General features: G+C 38.4%; 1 protein-coding gene across 5 annotated transcripts in view; it reads right to left on the reverse strand.

The window, feature by feature from the left end:
- Positions 1-3,843: 3,843 nt before the first annotated feature.
- The window catches only part of Fut10 (fucosyltransferase 10), a 103,291-nt gene continuing 85,032 nt past the window's right edge, over positions 3,844-22,102 (reverse strand). For all 5 annotated transcript variants that reach the window (XM_058582322.1, XM_046453318.2, XM_046453320.2 and 2 more), the window contains exon 5: positions 3,844-11,970. In XM_058582322.1, the coding sequence (XP_058438305.1) occupies positions 11,737-11,970 (234 nt within the window). In that variant the 3' untranslated portion in view covers positions 3,844-11,736. The remainder of the gene's footprint in view (positions 11,971-22,102) is intronic.

Here is a 22,102-nt window from a genome sequence, read left to right on the forward strand (position 1 = left end):
GGATGTGGGGTTACTGGGATGTGGTTAGGTCATGAAGGCATAGGCCTCATGAATGAATTTAGTGCCCTTACAAAAGAGAACCCAGAGAGGCCCTCACTCCTCTACCATGTGCGGTTACAGTAAAGAGATAGTCACTTATAAACCAGGAAGTAAACCCTCACCAGACACTGAGTCTACCTGCACCTTGATCGTGGACTTCCCAGCCTCCAGAACTGTGAAGAATAACATTCTTTTGTTTATAAGCCTCCAGTTTGTAGTATTTTCCTAGCAGCCCAAACAACCTAAGACAAATGCCCTTCACGTAAGATGGAGGGATAAAGTGACGCAAGGTCAGTCAGCATCTTACTGTTGAATGGCAAACCATTAAAACAGAAAGAAAAAAAGATAAACCAAAACTGGCAAAATTTATCAATTGATGGGTATTGCTGAAGAATATTCAAGCATTATATTATTCTTATAGGTTATTTGTAGTTCTGAAATTATTTTAAAATAATATGTTGTGTTAAAAAAAAAAAAAGGATTCTTTCTGTAAAGAGGGAGTTTCTCTAAGTGCCAATAACTTTCCCCCCAAGAGAGACTGCAGGACCTATTCTACTCAGATTTCTATACCTCCCTATAAATGGCTTTTGACTTTTGCTATGGTTTGAATATGGCTTATCTCCTCAGAAAACATTTCAAAATTAAATCCCTGTTGTGAGATCTAAGAGTGGAAACTTAAACGACGGTATTTAGAGCTAGACCTTTTGGGGATGATTAGGGTTAGATTATGGTCATCAGGGTGGAAGCCCATGATTGCATATCCACGGCTTTATAAGAAGAGGGAGAAACACACACACACTTCCTGACTCTTGCATACAACACCCTGCATAACTTAGGGTTTTTTCTAGCAAGAAGGCTATTATCAGGGAGCATGGGAGCATGGGAGGAATTGATGAACTCTAGATAGGGCAAAGGGGTGGGAGGGGAAGGGAGTGGGCAGGGGGTTAGCAATGATGGAGGAATGTGATGGACATCATTATCCAAAGTACATGTATGAAGACATGAATTGGTGTGAACATACTTTATACACAGAGATACAAAAAATTGTATTCTATATGTGTAATAAGAATTGTGATGCATCCGCTGTCATGTATTTAAAAAAATAAAAGCATTTTTAAAAAATTAAAAATAAAAAAATAAATTCTCAGCGACTTGGGAAAAAAAAAAAGAAGAAGAAGGCTATTATCAAATGTGGCCCCTCACCTTAAACCAGAACCACAAGCCAAAATAAATCTTTTTTTTTAAACCAACCCAGTTTGTGATGTTGTGTATTTCTAGCAATAGAAAATGGACTAATACAACTTTTCCATAACTAAAGTATTTGGTAGAGGTGAGCTATCATTTCCAAGTACCAAAAAAAAAAAAAAAAAATTTTTTTTTCTTACTCCAGAATAAAGGGAACCTGAGCACCTACATCACCCTGGTAAAAGAACTGCTCAAGAAATTCTTGCTGAATCAAGATCACCTCCACCCTGGGTCCTTGGGGAACACTACCACTAGAAAAAGAAGTTGCTGGTAACTCTTATCACAGTACCTTCTCAAGTGAAAAAATAAGTCAAAAATTTATCCCACCATGGTTTTATTTTGTATTATAAATTCAGGGAAAACCAAATACTATAATAACAATTGTCATTATACACAACAGCATCTAGCCCAGTGCCCAACACATGACACCCTTATTAAACATCAGTCACCTATCCTTATTTGAGCACTGTGTCCTCAGGGACTGATGCTGAACAGTGTTGCTAAAACACCACGTGCTCCCCAGTACATCCTCACGCGTGGTGTGTGTTATTCCCAGGCTAAGTCTATTGTGCTGGCTAAATCAAGAGCACCCCCCACTCCAGAAATGTTCCAATTTGGTGATAAATGATAAGACCACCCTACCTATTGTCATTCCTTCCAGAAAACGTCCTACACTAAGGGCACAAACAGCTCTGCTGGTCTTTCTGAATAATGGTCACCAAAATGTGTTTCAACAGCATCCCTCGAGCTACTGTAACAATAAATACACAAATGGGGAAGGGGGTGTGGCACACAGGTGTGATTCATTTTCACTGTTTCTGCTTCTAGGCCAATTGCACGCTGGAGTTGAAATTTTAGACCACAAAAACAGGATGAAGAAAATATCAATGACTAAACTTGGATATTTGAAGATGTTTATCTAAGTGACCCACATTCTCTGAGACCCGCAGATTATTTCAGTGGTGAAATGAGTCTTCTTAATAATGGCATGTGAGCTCCATCGACAGTGACTGAAGGCTGCTGCAAAGGTAACTCTTACCCTTTTGAGACACCGTGGTATGTAAATATTGACTCACCCCAGCCTCTGTTCTTGAGGTGAACAGATGTAGATGGGATAGAACAAAACTGCTTGCCCAGGTGGGCTCCCCACTGTCATTTCTACTCCCCAAGTTGGAATTCTAGTCAGAAATCACCGCATGTTGACAGACGAAATGCCCCTTCTCCCGGGCCACAGGAATAAATATGGATCAAAGAATGAAATGAACAGAGAAAGGATATGCTTCTAGACTTGCCAACTCACTTTGGATTTGAACTTTTAGTACTTCTAACACATGACTAACATAGCCCATTTAATACAGTCTATAAATATAATCCATTTATATCACATTTCATGTTTCAGATGGAAGTGGTAGGAACTCAGAGGTAAATTCCATCCCACAGGGATCTTAGAAAATAAAGAAAAGCTTCCTTGAAGTGCTTCATATTTTGCTAAAGTAGTTTAATTTTCATTCCCTAATAGAATTAGAAACTATGGTAACTGGGCTTTGTCAGTTCCATTCACTACTATAACCCCATAGCCCTGAATAATTCCTGGCGTATAGTAAATGTTCAATAAAAATGGATAAAATACACTAATAAGTCCTAGGCTGCTTGACCCCAAAATAATGACTTCCTTGATACATTTAATAAATATGTATATTTTTATAATATTTTTCTTATCCTTGATTCATCTTTTTCTTGTTTCCCATTTTAAAAACCAAGATTTTTTTTCCTCATTGATAGCTCTGATTATCACTTCTCTTACCACAACTGTCAAATAATATTGTTTAAAACCTGAGGTGCAGAGCGAGGTGGGGGTGTCTTATAAATGTAAAAGGGAGACCAATATAGGAAGGAGACCAGGGAAGCAGGGAGAGAGAAGAGGAGGGTTACTGGGGAATGAAATTGACTGAAGTATACTGTTATAGGACTATGTGACAGTATATCCCACTGTGACATATCATTGTAATGTACCAATAAAAAGGGGAAAAATCTCTTCACATATGGAACTCTTTAACTAGTGTGTGTGTGTGTGTGTGTGTGTTCAAAAATATTCTCTCTAGGATATAACACTTTTTCTTCCTTCCTTAGAATTATAAAAATAAAAAGGAAAGAACACCATTCCATGTGTCAAAAGCAATATTGATTCATATTACCACCAATACCATCAAGAAAATCTTTTAATATGGGAAGTTGTCAGCTTCAAAGTGTTAGATACTAGTTTTCTAAAATTTTAATTTTTACTTGAAAGCTCAGATTTTTATCACTGGCAGCAAACTCTATAAGTCTCTTAAACAGGCTCACTTTGTTTTCATGAAACAGACTGACAAAAACCCCAAGACTGAATAAGCATCATTTGTCAGATATTCTTTTGAATATCCATGGCAAACAAGGCTAGTTCATCTCACAACTCAATCACATGAGGCTTTCCTTAAGACTCCTGCTATACTTCGGTGTGTAGCACAGATGTTTAATGTATACTCTCAATTTTGTCACACAAAAAAGACATGTACTCAAAGGTTGGGATTTAATAAAATTATTTTTATTGTTTCTTCAAGGATGTTCTTACATAAAACTGGCATTTTCTCCCCCCTGGGATAGACTCATGAAATGAGTTTCCTCTAAATAGAGAATGTTAGATTCATTCCAAGGACTCCTGGGATAATTAATGCCCCTGCATCAAAATCATTACTACCAGTCCCTATCTACACAGTCTTTAAATTTCCTTATCTTCATAATCAGTGTTTTTTAAAAATTATTAAGTTCCTGATAGTAAAATTTTGAATATTCATAATGGCCTATTTGGGCTGGTTGTATAACCTCTGGTGAGCCAGGTTTGATGACGGTCACATTGTGCATGGTAAATAATATAAAGAATAAATTTTTGGCCTAATGCTCAAAATGTCCTTGGAAGCACGGATCAATGTCTAGTTCCGCTCAGTTCAAAAGGTTCAGAGGTAATAACTAAACTGCATATGTCACTATCCCAGGGGAATACAAAGGGGCAAGGATAGATGTCAGAAAGAACTCTCAGGAAGACAACAGGAGGTCTCAGTTCTCACAAATGGCCAGATACCCTGTGGGATACAGCTACACCTCTGACTGACCAGAGGTCTGACTGTTACACCCAATGAGCAATGAGTTTAGAGGACAAAAGTCCTGGAGTCACTCTGCCCCTCCCTACACCTCTGCCCCTTGCCAATCTTCTTAACAAACCCTACCACCAACACCACTGGGTCTAGGAAATTAGGAGGGCCACATTTTAGAATCAGGGAGGTCCCTACAAATTAAAAGTAAGGCTCTACGCATTGTACTCCAGAGTCTCATATCCATCCCTTATGGAGAGCAAAAGAGGGTCCATCTCCCCTTAGAAGGCCAAATAAGGTTTCTCTTCTTTCCACCTTTGATTTTCCATTAATGAGTGAACTGGGTCAAGACCTACAGACCTGGTCATTTTTCTCTCCTTTTTCTTAGTACTAGCATAATGAACTGGCTGGTCCCAAGACTCAGATTGAGAAATGGAAAGATCACAAAAGAGTCTATTTAGGCTTCCGGTCTAAATCAAGCTTTTACCAGAGAGTTCTGCAAAGGGATTGCTCAGATTTACACAACTAATATAAGGAGGCTGTTTTAGTGTCATTACTTGTTGGGAGATGTGTATAAAACTCCATCAAAGATCCAATGGAGGAGGGAGAGAGTCAAAGAATAACCTGGGCATTCTTCAGTCCCTAGTTTTAATACCATCATAAGATCACAAAACCCTACCCAGAGCCCTGCACATCTTTCCTACATCTTATTCACATCAACTATGGTGTCTAGCAGAATGCCTATTTCATAACACTCAATAAATATGTATCAAATAACAAAATAAAGAACAAAAAAGTATCACCCCTGGTAGTATCACTAATTATACCATTTTTCTGGACAAATCTCAGTAGAAATCTTCAAAAACAAAAGGTTGTTTGAAGAAGAGAAAATAAAAATTAAGGGAAAAAAAGTCATGGCTACAGATAGCTATAACCAATACAGCCAGCATTTGTTTAGCTATGTTTGAACATGAGCTTATTTAATCCTCACAATGACCTTAGAGGGAGGCTGGATGTCATTGTAGATGCTAGAAACTCATTTAAAGAAGAGCAAAGTGAAGCTTAGAAAAGCCAAATAACTTGATCAAAATAACAGACAATACAATACAGAGTGGCAACTAAGAATAGGTCTTTCTTACCCCAAAGTCATAGTTTATAATTCTATTTTGAGTTTTTCAAGCATTTTTAACTTTCTGTAATCAGAAGAACTCAACATCTACATTGATAATAGAATTATGAAGGGACAATATTATAGGTACTGAAAAGAAAAATTTTTAAATTTCCTAAGGAAGGATGAGAAGTTTTTAATAAAATATTCAAGATTAAAAAGTTAATCAAAACATAATTAGCACTATTCTTGGTCTGTGAACTTTCAAACTATATACTTTGAAGCTTTTAAGAAAGATACATGAGCTGAGTTGGGTGTAATCCAAGCGGCCTGTAATCCAGGTGGCTCAGGAAGCTGAGAAAGGAGAATCGAGAATTCAAAGCCTACCTCAGCTATGGCAAGGTGCTTAGCAGCTCAGTGAGACCCTGTCTCTAAATAAAATACAAAACAGGGTTGGGGATGAGGCTCACTGGCCAAGTGGCTCTGAGTTCAATTCCCAGTACCCCCACCCAAAAAAAAAAAAAAGAAAGAAAGATGTATGACATGCAGAGTGTACCTATCTTGCTTTAGGGTAATCAACATTGTTCACTAAAAATTAACTCTACACTGATGCTACAGACTGAACTTTTGTGTCCCCCTAAAACTACTATGTTGAAATTCTAATCACGATGTGACAGCATTAGCAAGTGAGGCCCGTGGGAGGTAAGTAGATCATGAAGTGAAGCCCTCATCGATGAGATCAGTGGCCTTGTAAGAGACCTGAGAGCTCACTCACTCATTCGGCCATGTGAGGACAAAGCAAGAAAACAGCCATCTATGAACTATATGGTGGCCTCTTATCAGACTCCAAATCTACCACTACTTTGATCTTGTTATACTTCCCAGCATCCAGAATTGAGAGAAATAAATTTTTGGTGTTTGTAAGTCACCAAGTGTATGGTATTCTATTACAGCAACCCAGAGGGACAAAGACAGAAATGGATATCAGGAGAAGGGGTGCTATTGTACCTAAAAACGTGAAGTGATTTTGGAACTAGGTCTAGTGTAGAGGCTGGAAGAATTCTGAGGCACATGCTGAAAAAAAAGCCTGCATTCCCATGAATGGTGGAAGTGATTCTGGTGAGGGTCCAGAAAGAAAGAACAACCATAGAAAGAGCTTTAGTTTTCTTAGAGAACACCTCAATAATCCTGAACAGAAAGTTGTTTGGAATATGGGCGATAAAGCCATTCTGATAAAGCCTCGTGTGACAATGAGGAATATATTACTGGAAAGTGGAAAAAAAGTGATCCTTGTTATGAAGTGACAAAGGACTTAGCTAAGTCATGTTTGTGTTCCAGAGTTTTATGGAAGGGAGAACTTGTGAATGATGAAATTAGATCCTAGCTGAAGTTATCTCTAAGCAAAATGTTAGAGGTATAACAGGGCTCCTCTGAGTGCTTGCAATGAAACGTGAAAACAAAGACGTGACTTAAAGACAGAATTGTTCAGCAAAAGGAGCAACTTAAAGATTGAGGAAGTTCTCAGTCTATCCTATATCAAAAAATAAATAAATAAAAATAAGAACACGAAGGGTGTGTCCAATGACCACTTTATAAGGAGATTAGTTTGGATCAGATATCTCAACAGAAGCCAGGACCTATTTTCCAAAACAATGGAAGAATGATAGAGCTGCTACTCCTAACAATGACTTAAGGCACAAGCGAGAGTGAGAGGAGCAGAGCAGTTTCAAAGCGACCACCACGGCACCTGAGGGCCTGGGGCCTGTGCTGCTCAGCACCATCTCACCTCACAGCCTTCGCTGTTGCACTCTGGCACCATTCCTCAGCCACCCAGATGCAGCTCCAGTGGCCTTGGAGCCCTGTAGTCCATAGTAGCAGCACACCTCCAGAGGGAGCAGGCAGCAATCAATCTCTCTCTCTCTCTCTCTTTCCTTTTCAAACCCCAGGGGCTCCTTACCATTGAGCTACACCCCCAGGTTTTGTTTGTTTTTTGAGACATAGGGTCTCACTAAGTTGTCAAGGCTGGTCCCAAACTGGTGATCCTCCTGTCTCAGCCTCCTGAGTCGCTGGGATTATAGGTATGGGCCACCCAGATAAGCTATCTTTTATGGAATCCATACAGTACAGTCCGAACTGACCCACAGAGTGCAGAGGATGTGGGGGAGCATAGAAAAGCTACCTCCACCTGAGTTTTAAAGGACAGAGGTACATGGAGCCAAGACTGTATAGCACAGCTCTGTCCTGGGAAAACTGCAGCAGTGGGGGAAGGACTGCTATAGAAAGCTGCTGTGGGGCTGTCTCAAAGCACTGAGGGTGACGTTTCCACCCCAGTGGTCCTGGAGGGAAGAACTCTGAGAGTCAAAAAGTTTTATTTTCAAGCCTTAATGTCTAATGGAATTTCCCCATTAGATTTTGGACTTACCTGGGACATTGTTTCCTCCATCTCTCCCCTTTGAAATGGTAATGTCCATCCTCACCCTTATATTTTGGATGCACAGAATTTATTTGGCTTCACAGCAAAAGAGCAATTCATTTCAGGATAAAAATATATCTTCGTCTATGGTTACCAACATTGTTCATTTATCTTAGTTTCACTCCTTTGATTTAGATGATATTTAGATGAGACTTTGGATCTGAAGACATTTGAGTTGATGCTGAAATACATTAAGACTTTTAAGGCTATTTGGATATATGAATATGTTTTATATGAGAGAAGGATAATTTGGGGGGCTTAGGGGCAAAATGCTATAAATTGAATGTCTGTGTTTCTCCCAAATCCATAGTTGAAATCTTAACCTCTAAGGTAATGATTTTAGGAGGTGAAGGCTTTCAAGGGTGGAGCCACCATGAATGGGACTAATGCCTTTATAAGACAGAGAGCCAGAGAGCTCCCACACACCTTCAATCATGTGAAAGGTCAAAGCAAGATGGCGGCCATATGTGAAAGAGAAAGAGTACCTTCACCAGACACCAAATGTGCTGGCACCTTGATCTCAGGCTTCTCAGCCTCCAGAACTATAAGAAAAAAGTTTATAAGCACCCCAGTTCATGGTGTTCTATTAGAGCAGCCTAGACAGACTAAAATAAATAAATTATGCTAATGAACTGCCATCTTTAGCAGGAATTATGTTCCACCAATGGCTTTTTTTAAATGTATAATATTACCTCAGGCATTTCAAGTTCAGGTTTGTATTGTACTTGGATTCACACAGTGTTCTCTGGATTCTGAGCTGGCTCTCCTATATGTAACATTCAGTGTGTGACTGAAAAAATGATACTCATTTTTTTCTTGTGTCTTTTATTTCTGAAGCGTGCATAGCATACTTATGTGTTCAATCTATTACCATAATGCTAATGACCCCAACTAATATTCTAGATACTATAAATTAGTCTTTCTAGTTACTATAAACTAGTCCTTAATAGCAACAAATAAGCCAGTCACAGCCTTTGGGGTCTGAAATATCTGTACATGATTGAAGGTCAGAGTTGCCTCCATTTTCAGGTGGAGACCAGGAGGCTATTAACTAGTGTTAGGGATCACTGTCACACTAGGTTACGTCTGTATTCCCCAACATTTCTGGAAAGGTTTCTGTCCACCTTGTCATATCACTTTGAAAATTTGTCTTTGAGAACAATCCAAGTGAAATATAATGAAACACTAAACAGAATGCTGTATTGAACAAAGTTTTCAGAGCCATGAGGCATTCCTCACAACAGTGCTATAAGTCAGACCCCTTTCTTAATCATGTTTCACAAATGAAGACAGTAAGGTGAAGATAAAGGTGTGGCATGATGGAATGCACACAGACAATTGTATAAGAATTGTGTAAGATAAGAATCCTGTTACCATGGGGACCACTTTTCACTCCCTAACAGTGATTATCAGATAAGACAGTGTTGTCTCATGAATGAAAATCCTGTTGAAGCAGCACATGCTAAGCAAAAAAATAAAGTCTCAAATCTGTGGGTAGGGACTCAAAGAATCTCAAAGAACCCCTGAGTTATTTTCTTTGAAATACATCCTCTTTTCAAGCCTGTGGATTTCTCTCTTCACCATCCTCTTCCCCAACAAAATCTTTAGACTGCATTGCACAATTTCATTTCACTAAATTTGTTTGGGGATACATAATTCAGAAAACTTTAGGGAGGATTTCACCTAGGAACTCTTCATAAAGAACTAGGATACGACAAGAGTACATGGATTACTGAGGTTTCAGACATGCTAGATATAAGCACTGGATATTTGTTAAGGCATTTGTGGAGAGAACACAAGCTATCATAATATCTTGCCGGAGGCATAAGTCAATTCTCAGTCTTCTCTTTCAAAAAGAACATTACTTCACTCAGTATATAATTTAAAACCTGATCTTTTAACAAATTCTTCCTTTCCAATGTATACTACTTTGATATCATCAGATAAAAAGAGAAATAAAGCTCCCCTATTCCCAATACCACCCAAGAAGTATGCTCCTTCCTGCAAAAAAGGGCACACTTCCTTTGACAGTCACTCTGACCTACTGACTTAGTAAAAGCACTTACTAAATTAAACTTCTTAAATTTTAGTAAATTAAAGAATATTACATAAAAAAAAAATTTCAAAGAATAACCCCATCACTTCTTTGTAGATGCAAAACTAAGGCCCTACTATGCTGGGGGTATAGCTCAGTGGTAAAGTGCTTACCTAGCAGATACAAGGCCATCTCCAGCATCATTAAAAAAAAAATTAAAAAAAAAAAACAGCAGTTCAGGGGTTAAGACAAAAGGATTTCAAGTTCAAGGCAACTTAATGAGACCCTAAACAACTTAGTGAGACCCTGACTCAAAACTAAAAATATAATAATAATAAAAAGTACTAGGGATAGAGTTCAGTGGTAAAGAGCCCCTGGTACTGAATGTAATCTCCAGTACCAAAAACAAACAACAACAACAACAAAAAACACCCCGGAAGCTCACGTAAGTTAACAGATTTGTACAAGATCACATTTAATTATGGCAGACTTGGGTCTGGGAAGAAATTAGTCATAGACACCTTCTCCCACCCAGCAAAGTGACCTTCACCTGCTGGTGCCACAAGCAGAGAGAACACTGTATAAGAATGACACAGCTCACTGCTGGGCACATCAAGGGCACTGGCCACCAACTCACGGAATAAAAGTCAGTGTTGTTCTCCTTGTCTCTCATGGAACTACAGGAGACACCCCAGATAAGACAGCTGACCCTTAACAGGATAGGAAACCAGGAAATGCTCATGAACTGAACGCCTGTGGCTGCCCACCATGACAGGTTGTATATCATCCTAAAGACAAATCAGCTTCAACACAACTGGAGTGCCTGGGGCATTCAGTTCTACTCTCACGTTGATCAAAACATATAGGCTGTCCAGGCAAACCAGACAAATCTTATTATTCTGCTCAGAAGTACAAGGAACAACTGGTTAATCTCCCTGATCAAAATACACAGGAAGAAATTACTCCTTTATGAGACATTCCACTTGGGAGGGAAGACAGGAGGCAGCCTGGGGCAAGGTGAACATAAGAAAGGTCAGAGAGGCAGCTGACAGCACAGAGAATGGAGCCATATAAATAAAGGTGTGTCATGATGGTATGCACACAGACAATTGTATAAGAATATTTTATATATATATATATATATATATATATATATATATATATAATCTTTTGACATAAAAAGCAGATAGTGCATTAGTTTGACACAGTTTTTTCTACTCCCTTGCATGCCTGGAAACAAACAGATGGAATCTTTTATTGCCAAATTCTAATGCATTTCATGTTCATGCTCAGCATAGAAATATTTGGCTTGCCAAAAGCCAGTAAGTTGCTGATCGTTTAAGATATACATGGAGGAGTGACTATCAAAAGTCCCAGCTAGATACTGTGGCCCCACTGCAGCAAGGAAAACACTCTATTTAGGTGAATTTTTACAAAAAGCAGCAAGTATGTGGGTCCAAACATGTAAACTAAAGATGATCAATGTCCATAAAAAAATATTTACTTTTTCACTATAAAAAATACAGAAGCAAACCCCTAAGGGTAATAATTCATATCTGTTACTTGATAGGGCTCATTATGAGAACTGTAGCAATTAATGTTTATCCTAAAGGATAGTCAACAGAATAGCTATTATAGTCAGACATTAAGGCAACCTAGAAAATAAACCTCATAAAGGCTTTAGTCTATGTTATTCTAATACTTTTGGAAATTACTCCTTAAACACTAGAGCCCAAAACTCTTGAGTTGAAAAATTTTGATTCCTATCCACCAGCCACCTCAGTGCCTGGGCTTCTTTCTTGGACTGCTGGAAGCTTGGCATCCACATCTCTCGCAGGGAGTTCCTACGCGGAGCCAGAGTAACTGGAGATGAGAAAGCAAACGTGGTAGGTTCCGGGCAACTCAGGTGTGTAACTTCAGCCTTCCATTTTTTGGGGGGTAAACCCTGCAAGAGACAAGAGAAAAAGAACTTAAGACAGAATAAGGAAGCCCAATTTCCATGTTTCCATCTCATAATAATAGAACACAACACATACTCTCCCTAAAGCAAATATCTTCCCTAATGATGTCTCAATAGTTATACTGTTCAACAGTTGAAGGGGAAAGAAGGTATCTAATCCTTATGGAGACTACTCTGGGTACCACACACACAACTAGACAGCTGCATAGATTGTCTCATTTAATTCTTATGACAAGCAAATTAAATAAGTACCACTACCTTATTTTAGAGAGGTGGGAACTAGGGTTCCAAGAGTTGTAAAAACTGTCCCAAACAAATCTTGATATAACTAAAATGTAACCTAGTTCTCTCTAGATTCTAAAGAATTCTCCTTGCTTTTGTTATTATTTGTTACCTCAGTTATGTATTTAGTTCCCTTTACCTGAATGTCACTGCCACTATGATCCTCCCTGCTGCTATGAGCTTGGTCCGTGCCCTTTCCTGGTTTATTTCCATGGTCTCCTGACTAGTGATCCTCATTTTTCTTGATTCAGTGCTAGCCTATACTCAGCAGCTCTTTGCATTCCAAGTTTAAGACCAAGTTTTTTGATGCCCTACAAATTTAAGATTCGGTCCTCTAATAATTTTCTAAGAGAAAAGAAAGAAAGGAGAAAGAGAAAAAAAAGAAAAAAGAAGAAGGAGGAGGAGGAGGAAAGAGGGAGGAAGAAGGAAGAAGAAAGAAGGAAGAAGGGAGAAGGAGAAGAAGAAAGTGAAAGAGAGAGACTCCAGAATGTCAGCCTGAACGTACACACCTAATTTCATTTGCTTATTAAACACCATTAAAACAGGAGTAAAATGATTGTCTTTGGAAATTAAGAACCTGTAAGAATTGAGAGACGAGAAGATGGCAGAATTGTAGTAAAGTGTTGGGCACTAGAATAAACAGGTGGGACAGCAGTAAACAGTGCAGCAGCCGAAGTGTGAGATGCAAAGCAGCCTATTTTACACTGCAGAACCCCAAAGAATAAGAGGCAACAGATACCCCTGGAAGTGGAAGAGGGGCAACAAATTTAAAAGAATTAATAGAAAGTCTGATAAAGGTTTGAAAGACAAAGCTGGAAAATATTCAAAAACTAGAAGAAAAAGTATTTGAAGATTGGACCTCTGGGATCAGTTCAACACCAGACCACCAATCCATGAGATCCACTATGCAAATATCAAAAGTTCCAGCAAAGAGAGAGGAAAGGGAAGAAATGCCCAAGGAAATAATTCAAAGAAATTTCCCAAAGGTGGAAATCCTCACTTCCAGATATAAAATTCCCAGTGAGGGCCCAGCATGACCATCACAAGAATCTCTTGCCAAAGTGCATTTTTATGAAATTTCCAAAGAAAAAGATTCTATTGTTGTAGGGACAGATGAAGCAAGGCACCGAAGATAGCAGGACACTGTTTTATTTGGCCGCAGCCAGGTTCAGAGGGCACAGCTTTTGCTGTAATCAATCAATCCCCTGAACCCTGAGTTCAGGTAGTTTCAGAGTTTCATACCCAACATGTAAGGGGAGGGGCTCAGAAATTCACATTGTGCAGAAGTTCACATAAAAGCAGTTTTTTCTTTCACTGTTCTGGGCAAGTTAACCCTTCAAGGACAATACCTGAGAAGGGGAGAGCTTTTTCTCCCCCTTTCTTTCCTCCCCCTGCCAGCTGTTACCATGGAGCCCAAATGGCAACTTCTCTTCTCTTAGGAATGTAGACATCTCTGTGAAGCCCCAGCTCAAGGCCAAAGGCCTTGTTTGCACATTTCTACAAACTACTATACTGGATACATGTTTGTGAGAAACTAGTAAGGGGGTGTCCAGCACCTGGAGTGCTGATTTCTTCCTGGCCAGTGGCCAAGTAAAACAGGACAACACGAAAATAGGAAGTTTATCTACATTGGACTCTTTTGCTGACAGTCCTAAAATCAGCCATGGTGAAGATTTCCGGAGAGGCCCAGTTAAGTCTTTTCTGTGGAGAAAAGGGATGCCACTACACTACACCTCTCTGGTAGGACAAGCCTAATTCAAGGACCAGAAGTTAGGATGGTTTTGGATTTCCTGGTAGCAATACGGGAAGTTAAGAATCAATGGTGAGATTCACTGATGAATGCAAAGTTTAGTGAATAAAACTAAAACTATGGAGAAAAAGGATAGCTGCATATCTTCAAAATATTTCACCAAAAGTACTTTTAATTACTCTGGTGGTCTGGTACTTTTTACACATGTCCACTAATTATTTGTATTTCTCTCTTAAGGAGATAAAAGTTTAATTCCTCTCCCTTTGAATCTGGGCTGGACCTAGTGATTCATTAAGTGAAAAAAATGAAAGTCAGTTTTTCATAGTAGAAAAAACCAGTAGACACCAGCCTTAATAAAGTTAATACTACCAGTAATGTCATGTGGCTATCATGCAACCCGCTGAGATGAGATACAATGAGGATGTTTTCTCTTCTTTAGTATTATTTCCCAAAATCTATAACCCAAGTGTGAACTTGAGAAAGAAAACATTAGACAAACCACATGAAGGGCTATTTTATAGAATTATGACCAACACTGTTCAAAAGTCATTAAAAATAAGGAACGTAGAGATCACAGATTGAAGGAGACTAAGGACAGATGATGGCTAAATACAACCTAGAACCGGGATATGGTCCTGGAAGAGACAAAGTCTATTAGGAAAATATGATGAACAATGACTAAAGTTTATAGCTTAACCAAAATTAATTGTTGTTGAAAAATGTACCATGATTATGTAAAACATTAACATTAGAAGCCAGGTGAAGTGTACACAGAACTTGGAGCTTTCTTTTTAATCTTCTGTAAACAAATTATTTTTAAAAAAAGCTTTTGAAAGGCACTGCAAAATGCCTTCAAAATTCTTAGAAAATTGGTCTATTTTCATAGTTTACGCTCAAATTATTGCTTAAATGTTATAGTGGAATGAAGACATTTTTATATACTCTCCCAAATATCTCTTCATTGGAAGCTAGTAGAGCAGAACAGAATCGAGTAAGGAGAGCCCAAGGTGATTACCAAAAACAACTTTGAGAAGACATTGTTCATCTTTATTGACTGGTAAGTACAAAGGCAGTCAGGCAGTATCCTGCTAAACTGAAGAATCGGGTGCAAGCAGCTAAGAACTATGAAAGGGGAAGCTGGGGTTCAAAATAAAGAACCATGTAACTGTCCAAGCTGGCAAATGATAAAATAAGCTGTCTTAAAAATAATGAAATCACAAGGTGTGGTGGTGCATGCCTATACTCCCAGTGGCTCCAACAGCTGAGGCAGGAGGATAGTGAGTTCAAAGCCAGCCTCAGCAAAAGGTGCTAAGCAACTCAGTGAGACAGTCTCTAAATAAAATACAAAATAGGGCTGGGGATGTGGCTCAGTGGTCGAGTGTCCCCTAGTTCAATAACCAGTATCCCCAAAATAATAATAATAACAAAATCATCAGCACTAGAAAATTTTTAGCACAAATTAGGGCACAACTTGTTCACAATATTTGAATCATCAGTTAGCAGGCAGCTGTACTCATCACATAACCTTCAATGGCCTTCTCAATACGGACCCTGTCTAACTGTTTACATGAGACCATTGGAAATGACAGTCTATTTCATTTCCAGCCACTTGAGAAGACTCCACTCAACAGTGCAGGATAAGGTTCCGTCTGAAGGTGACATAACAGAGGAAAGAATCCTATAAAAAGGACTATTTCACTCCAACATTCTGCCAAAAATATTTCACAATATGACCTGAAGGAAGTGTGTTTGATGAAATCATTATGGCACTTTTAGAAATAACCAAGTTTGGGTATTCCTTTCTAGCTGAGATCTTGGGAAGAAAAACAAGCTATTTCTAAAATATGATTTTAAAAGATTTTCCTTCCAAAAAGAATATGGCTCCTTCTTCAACAATGAGGAAAGAAATCAGATAATCCTCAAATTCTGAACTTTTATTGAGTCTACTGGAGAACTGAATCCCAGAGTAAGAAACCCTTCCATGGAGAGTTGGATACATGATCTGCTTCACCTTTGGCAGAACACAGGAGAAAGCTGTGGTCACCATACAAACAGGTAATAAGAAATCAGGTAAAATTCTAACCCTTCCTTAAGTGTGAAGTATCGGCTACCCTGTCAGTTTGGCATAGCTGGGAGGGCCAGTTGCAAAAGGAAAGTTCTAACTCACTGAAGAGCTCGTTGCCATGCCTCTCATTCAATGCCAAGAAGGAAGATGAGGGTGGGGAGAAGACTGGAAAGGGCTCCCCACCTTGGTACAGTGCAGTGGCAGGAGGAAATCAACTTCTGCTTGGAAACATTCAATAAGTCTTCCCAACCTCCCCAGACCCTTCTTTGATAAAGTGAAAAAAGCCTTATGCCACTGAAGGAGTAGTAAGAAATCCTTCTGCCCCCAGATACAAGAGAAAAATCTATTATTTGCAGGGAATGGGGGGCGGGTCAAAGGAAAACTCCTCTCTCCTGGTTGGGAAAAAGTTCGAAACTATGTTGGGCCTAGGATCCTACAGTGATACCAGAGGTGACCTACACTGGTGAGGGACAAAAAACTCTCTCCCACCCAATCCAACCAAAAACACAAGACACTGTTTAGCTGCCATGGGAAGGAGAGGCTGGAACACTAGAAAGCTTCACCACTGAGACCTAGGGGTTGAGGGCCTGCCTAGACCTGGGGCTACCAACAAAAACCTGCCATACTGCCAATATGAACCTACCATGAAGTAACAGGAAACGGCTGTTACACAGCAAGAGGAGCGATGCAGGAATCAATAAAAGTTGAGAGTGGAGGATAAACACTGAGAAAAAAACTCTTTACTACTCCAGACCCCACTCTAAGCATGGGTAATAGCAAGGCTTAGTTACTAGATAAATGTTATTACTGAACAAATTTGAAGCCTGTGGAGTACTAAAGGTAATAACACAAATCTCAAATCTAGCTCAACTCCCTTACCCACTAACAGCCTGACAAAAAAGAAAACCTGCCCATTTCTACACACAAATGCTATTTACCTCAGTCTCTACACTCATGTGCATGATATTGAGCAATCCGTTAAAAAAAAAAAAAAAAAAAAGAAGAAGAAGACACATTTTTTTAAAATGGTCAAGAGCTAAAACAATCAAAAGACTCAGATAATGGCACTATCAGGCAGGAACTTTAAAAATACCTAATGTTAAAAATTATAGTGGAGGGGTTGGGGTGATGGTTCAGTGGTAGAGCACTTACCTCACATATGTGAGGCACTGGGTTTGATTCTCAGCACTGTATACAAATAAATGAATAAATGAATAAAAATATAATGGAGAAGGTGAAAAAATATGCATGAACTTAAGAGTTAAATCAGTCAAGAGATGTAATACAAAGCAAGGATCAAATATTCTGAGATCAAATATTGTGAGGTCATCACATTAAAAAGATAAAAGAAAAAAATAAAAATAAGGAACTGCCGAAATTCAATCAGGAGGATACAAAATTTAAACAGATCAATTTCATGCAATAAAAGATGCCATCAAAAACCTACCAAGAAAGAAAAGGCCAGGACCAGATTCTCAGCTAAGTTCTATCGGACCTTCAAGGAAGAACTCACACCAATCCTCCTCAAATCATTCCATGAATTAGAAAAGAAGGAAATCCTTCCAAACTCATTCTAAGAAGCTAGTATCACCCTGATACCAAAACCAGACAAAGATACATCAAGGAAAGAAAACTTCAGACCAATATCCCTGATGAATATAGATGCAAAAATTCTTAATAAAATACTAGCAAATCACATACAAAAACATGTTAAAAACATAGTGTACCATGATCAAATGGGGTTCATCCCAGTGATGCAAGGTTGGCTGAACATATGAAAATCAATAAATGTAATTCATCACATCAATAGACTTAAAGACAAGAATCACATGATTATTTCAATAGAAGCGGAAAAAACATCTGAGAAAACACAGCATCCACTCAAGTTCAAAACACTAGAAAACTAGGAATAGTAGGAACATACCTAAACATTGTAAGAGTTATACATACTAAACCCAAGGCCAACATAATTCTAAATGGAGAAAAACTGAAAGCATTCCCTCTAAAAACTGGAAAAAGACAGGGATGCCCTCTGTTACCACTTCTGTTCAACGTAGTCCTTGAAACTCTAACCAGAAAAATTAGGAAAGAGAAAGAAATTAAAGGGATACAAATAAGAAAAGAAGAGCTGAAACTATCCCCATTTGCTGATGACATTCTATGTTTAGAAGACCCAAAGAACTCCACCGGAAAACTTCTAGAACTCATAAATTAATTCAGCAAAGTAGCAGGATACAAAATTAACACCCATAAATCAATTGCATTCCTATATAACAGTGATAAATCAACTGAAAGAGAAATTAGGAAAATTATTCCATTCACCATAGCCTAAAAAAAAAATATTTTGAGAGTCATTATAACAAAAGAGGTAAAAGATATCTACAATGAAAACTACAGAACACTAAAGAAAGAAATTGAAGAAGACCTCAGAAAATGGCAAAATCTCCCATGTTCTTGGATAGGCAGAATTAACATTGTCAAATGGCCACACTACCAAAAGCGCTACACAGATTTAATGCAATTCCTATTAAAATTTCAATGACAACTATTCATAGAAATAGAAAACACAGTCATGAAATTCATTTGGAAAAATAAGAGACCCAGAATAGCCAAAGCAATCCTTAGCAAGAAAAGCTAAACAGGAGACATCACAATACCAGACCTTAAATTATACTACAGAGCTACTATAAGAAAAACAGCATGGTACTGGCACCAAAACAGACATGAAGACCAATGGAACAGAAGAGAAGACACAGAAAAACACCCACACAAATGCAATTATCTCATACTAGACAAAGGTGCCATAAACATAAAATAGAGGAAAGATAGCCTCCTCAACAAATGGTGCTAGGAAAACTGGAAATCCACATGTAGCCAAATGAAATTGAATCCCTGATCTCTTACCCTGCACAAAACTCAAAGTAGATCAAGGACCTAGGCATTAGACCAGAGATGTTGCACCTACCAAAAGAAAAAGTAGGCCCCCAACTTTCTCATCATGTCGACTTAGGAACTGACTTCCTCCACAAGACTCCTAAAGTGCAAGAAGTAAAATCAAGAATCAATAAACAGAATAATATCAAACAAAAAAGCTTCTTCACAGCAAAGGAAACAAACAAGGATATGAAGAAAGAGCATACAGAAAAGGAGAAAATCTTTGCCACCTGCACCTCAGAGCATTAATCTCCAGGATATATAAAAAAAAACTCAGAAAACTTAACACCAAAAAAAAAAAAAAAAAAACAAATAACCCAATCAATAAATGAACAAAGGAACTGAACAAGTACTTCACAGAAAAAGAAATAGAACGGTCAACAAATATATGAAAAGACTGTTCAACATCTCTAGCAATTAGAGATATACAAATTAAAACCACACTGAGATTCCATCTCACTCCAGTCAAAATGGTAATTATCAAGAATACAAGTAATGATAACTTTTTGTGAGGATGTGGGGAAAAGGTACACTCACACATTGCTGGTAGAACTGCAAATTGGTGCTACCACTATGGAAAGCAGTATGGAGATTCCTCAGAAAACTGGGAATGGAAGCAATATTCTCCCAAAGCAAAGTTATCCCACTCCTCAGCATATACCCAAAGGACTTAAAATCAGTATACTATGGTGACACAGCCACATCAATGTTTGTAGCAGCTCAATTCACAATAGCTAAGCTACTGGAACCAACCAACCTAAGTGCCCTTCAACAGATGAATGGATAAAGAAAATGTGGTATATATATACACAATGGAATATTATTCAGCCATAAAAAAAATGGCTTTGTGACTTTTGCCAGTAAATGGATGGAGCTGCAGACTATCATGCTAAGTGAAATGAGCCAATCCTAAAAAAATCAAAGGGTGAATGTTCTGATACGTAGATGCTAACACACAATAAGGTGGGGGAGGGAAGAACAGAAGTTTATTGGGTTAGACAAACAGGAATGAAGTGAAGGGGGGTGATGAGATAGGACAGAAATCAGACATAACTTCCCTATTTCACCACCAGTGAAACTCCACATCATGTACAACCACAAGAATGGGATCCTAATTAGAGTAAGTTGTATTCCGTATTTGTAGAATGTGTCATAATGCACTCTACTGTCATGTATATCTAAGAATAACAAAAATAAAGAACTGGATTGTTAATATGTAGAAAACATGATGTAACTGACAATTTCCCACTTGGAACTGTTCCTTCACATATTTCGTCTAAAATATAAAAAGCAGTGAAAAATTACTTCAGGAAACTCCAGTTAGAAAGTAAGTTCTGTTAACCCTAAGAGAGGCTTTCTGCTTTGTTCTGTTTAAATATAAATAGGAAACCTCTAAATTATCCATCTTTTAGAGTCATGTCACACTAAATCCACTTTTCCCAGAAATCCTCCCCATTTCATACCTCATTTATCCTTCTAACTTCACAAAATCATCCCATCTACTTAAAACATTAATACTTAAGAAGAAAAGTTTTGACCCAAGGAGTTTATTGGATGACTTTTAATAAATGACATCTATGATATAAGCATAAATTTTTACTCTGTGAGTAGATATTGGATAAAAGTTTGCTCAAAGAAAAGAAAATGTAAAGAAGCTCATTCTCTCCCAGCAAGTGTCCACTTAAGGTTGTTACTCCTAGTGGTGATTTAGTACTAGGGATACATGATGCTAAAAGCTTTAACATGAGAATACAACTAAATGCATCTTTTGTTTCTAGGGTTCATCATCTTTGGTCAGAAGTTAACAGAATCGCTGTTAATGCAGAGTCGGAGCACTGGGGCAATAGGACTAACAACTAACAACCGGCTGACAGTAATTAGGATGGTCCTTTGGTAGATTCTTGTAGAATCTCTACCAGAAGTGTTCACGCCTATCAGAAAACCTTTCCCTCCCATCAAAGATCATTTCTATTGCTATTTAATAATATCTGTCTAAACTGTAAGACCTATCTATGACAGGGACCATGTATTTTATTGTCTACCCAAATAATGTCAGAAAAAGAGCATATCCTCAATGAAAATGTTTCTCAATAGTCTATTCAATAAATGAGTGGAGACTTCCAGATTTAAAAAAAAAAAAAAAAAAAAAAAAGATTGACTAAACATACATTTTAATAATGAGAGTAAGGAGTTTTCTAATATGACATAATCTCACAAGGAAAGACAAAATGGTGGAGAAAGAGTAACAAAATTTTGGAAATGGCAAAATCAATGACTTAGTTGATCGGAGAAAGTTCTAAGAAGCAGAAAAGCAACTCTGAACACTACAATGGGCCCAAGAAATTCTAGAATTTAGTGACATAAGAAAACTCTGGAAGTGAGTAAAAAGCAGGGGCTAAAACCAGAAAAGGCACTTGTTTTGGCAAGAAGCAATAGAAGTCATGAATCACTCTGCACAAACAAGAAACTGATGCTCCCCTATCCCACCAAGTCAGGTATCTCTAAGAATCTTGTACGGTGGGTCATTAGGTTTAGGGAGAGTGGGGCATAGTTGAAGGTGAGGGCACTCTACTCTAGCAGACACCTCTTAGGTGCCTGAACCATCTCAGCCAGAACAGTTTGGGCTATTCATGGCCCTGGACAATTGCACACCTCAGCTTCTTCCATGTGACTCCTTTCCTGCCCTAAGATTTAACTGCCGATGTCACTATGAACTCTTCTCAGCAACTGATCACCCAAGTGCAAGCCAAAAGTAAGTGGGATTTAAGCCCAGTTGGAAAAATTTTTACTTACAGAAGATTAGAGTCAATGGATAAATTCACCCCCCTCCCTTACCCTGATCTTGAGATGCTCTATGTGCTTCTCATTGGAAGGTTGAAATAATTAACCATTCGTCCCATTTAAAAGCACTCAGCTCAGTCACATCCTTATATTTGCCCCTCCTCCTTCACTGCTTCACTCACCTCTTCCTCCCTCCATCTCTACAGGATTACACTTCATAATATAATCACAGCACATATGCCGCTGCTTCCCTTTGTCTTTTGTGGAACCCAGGTTAAAAGTGTTGGTGCTAGGAGTGGCCCTAA

Source organism: Marmota monax, unplaced genomic scaffold (genome assembly GCF_021218885.2).
Source record: "Marmota monax isolate L192 unplaced genomic scaffold, Marmota_monax_Labrador192_F-V1.1 WCK01_AAM20220418_F8-fsc00117, whole genome shotgun sequence".
Taxonomy (NCBI): domain Eukaryota; kingdom Metazoa; phylum Chordata; class Mammalia; order Rodentia; family Sciuridae; genus Marmota; species Marmota monax.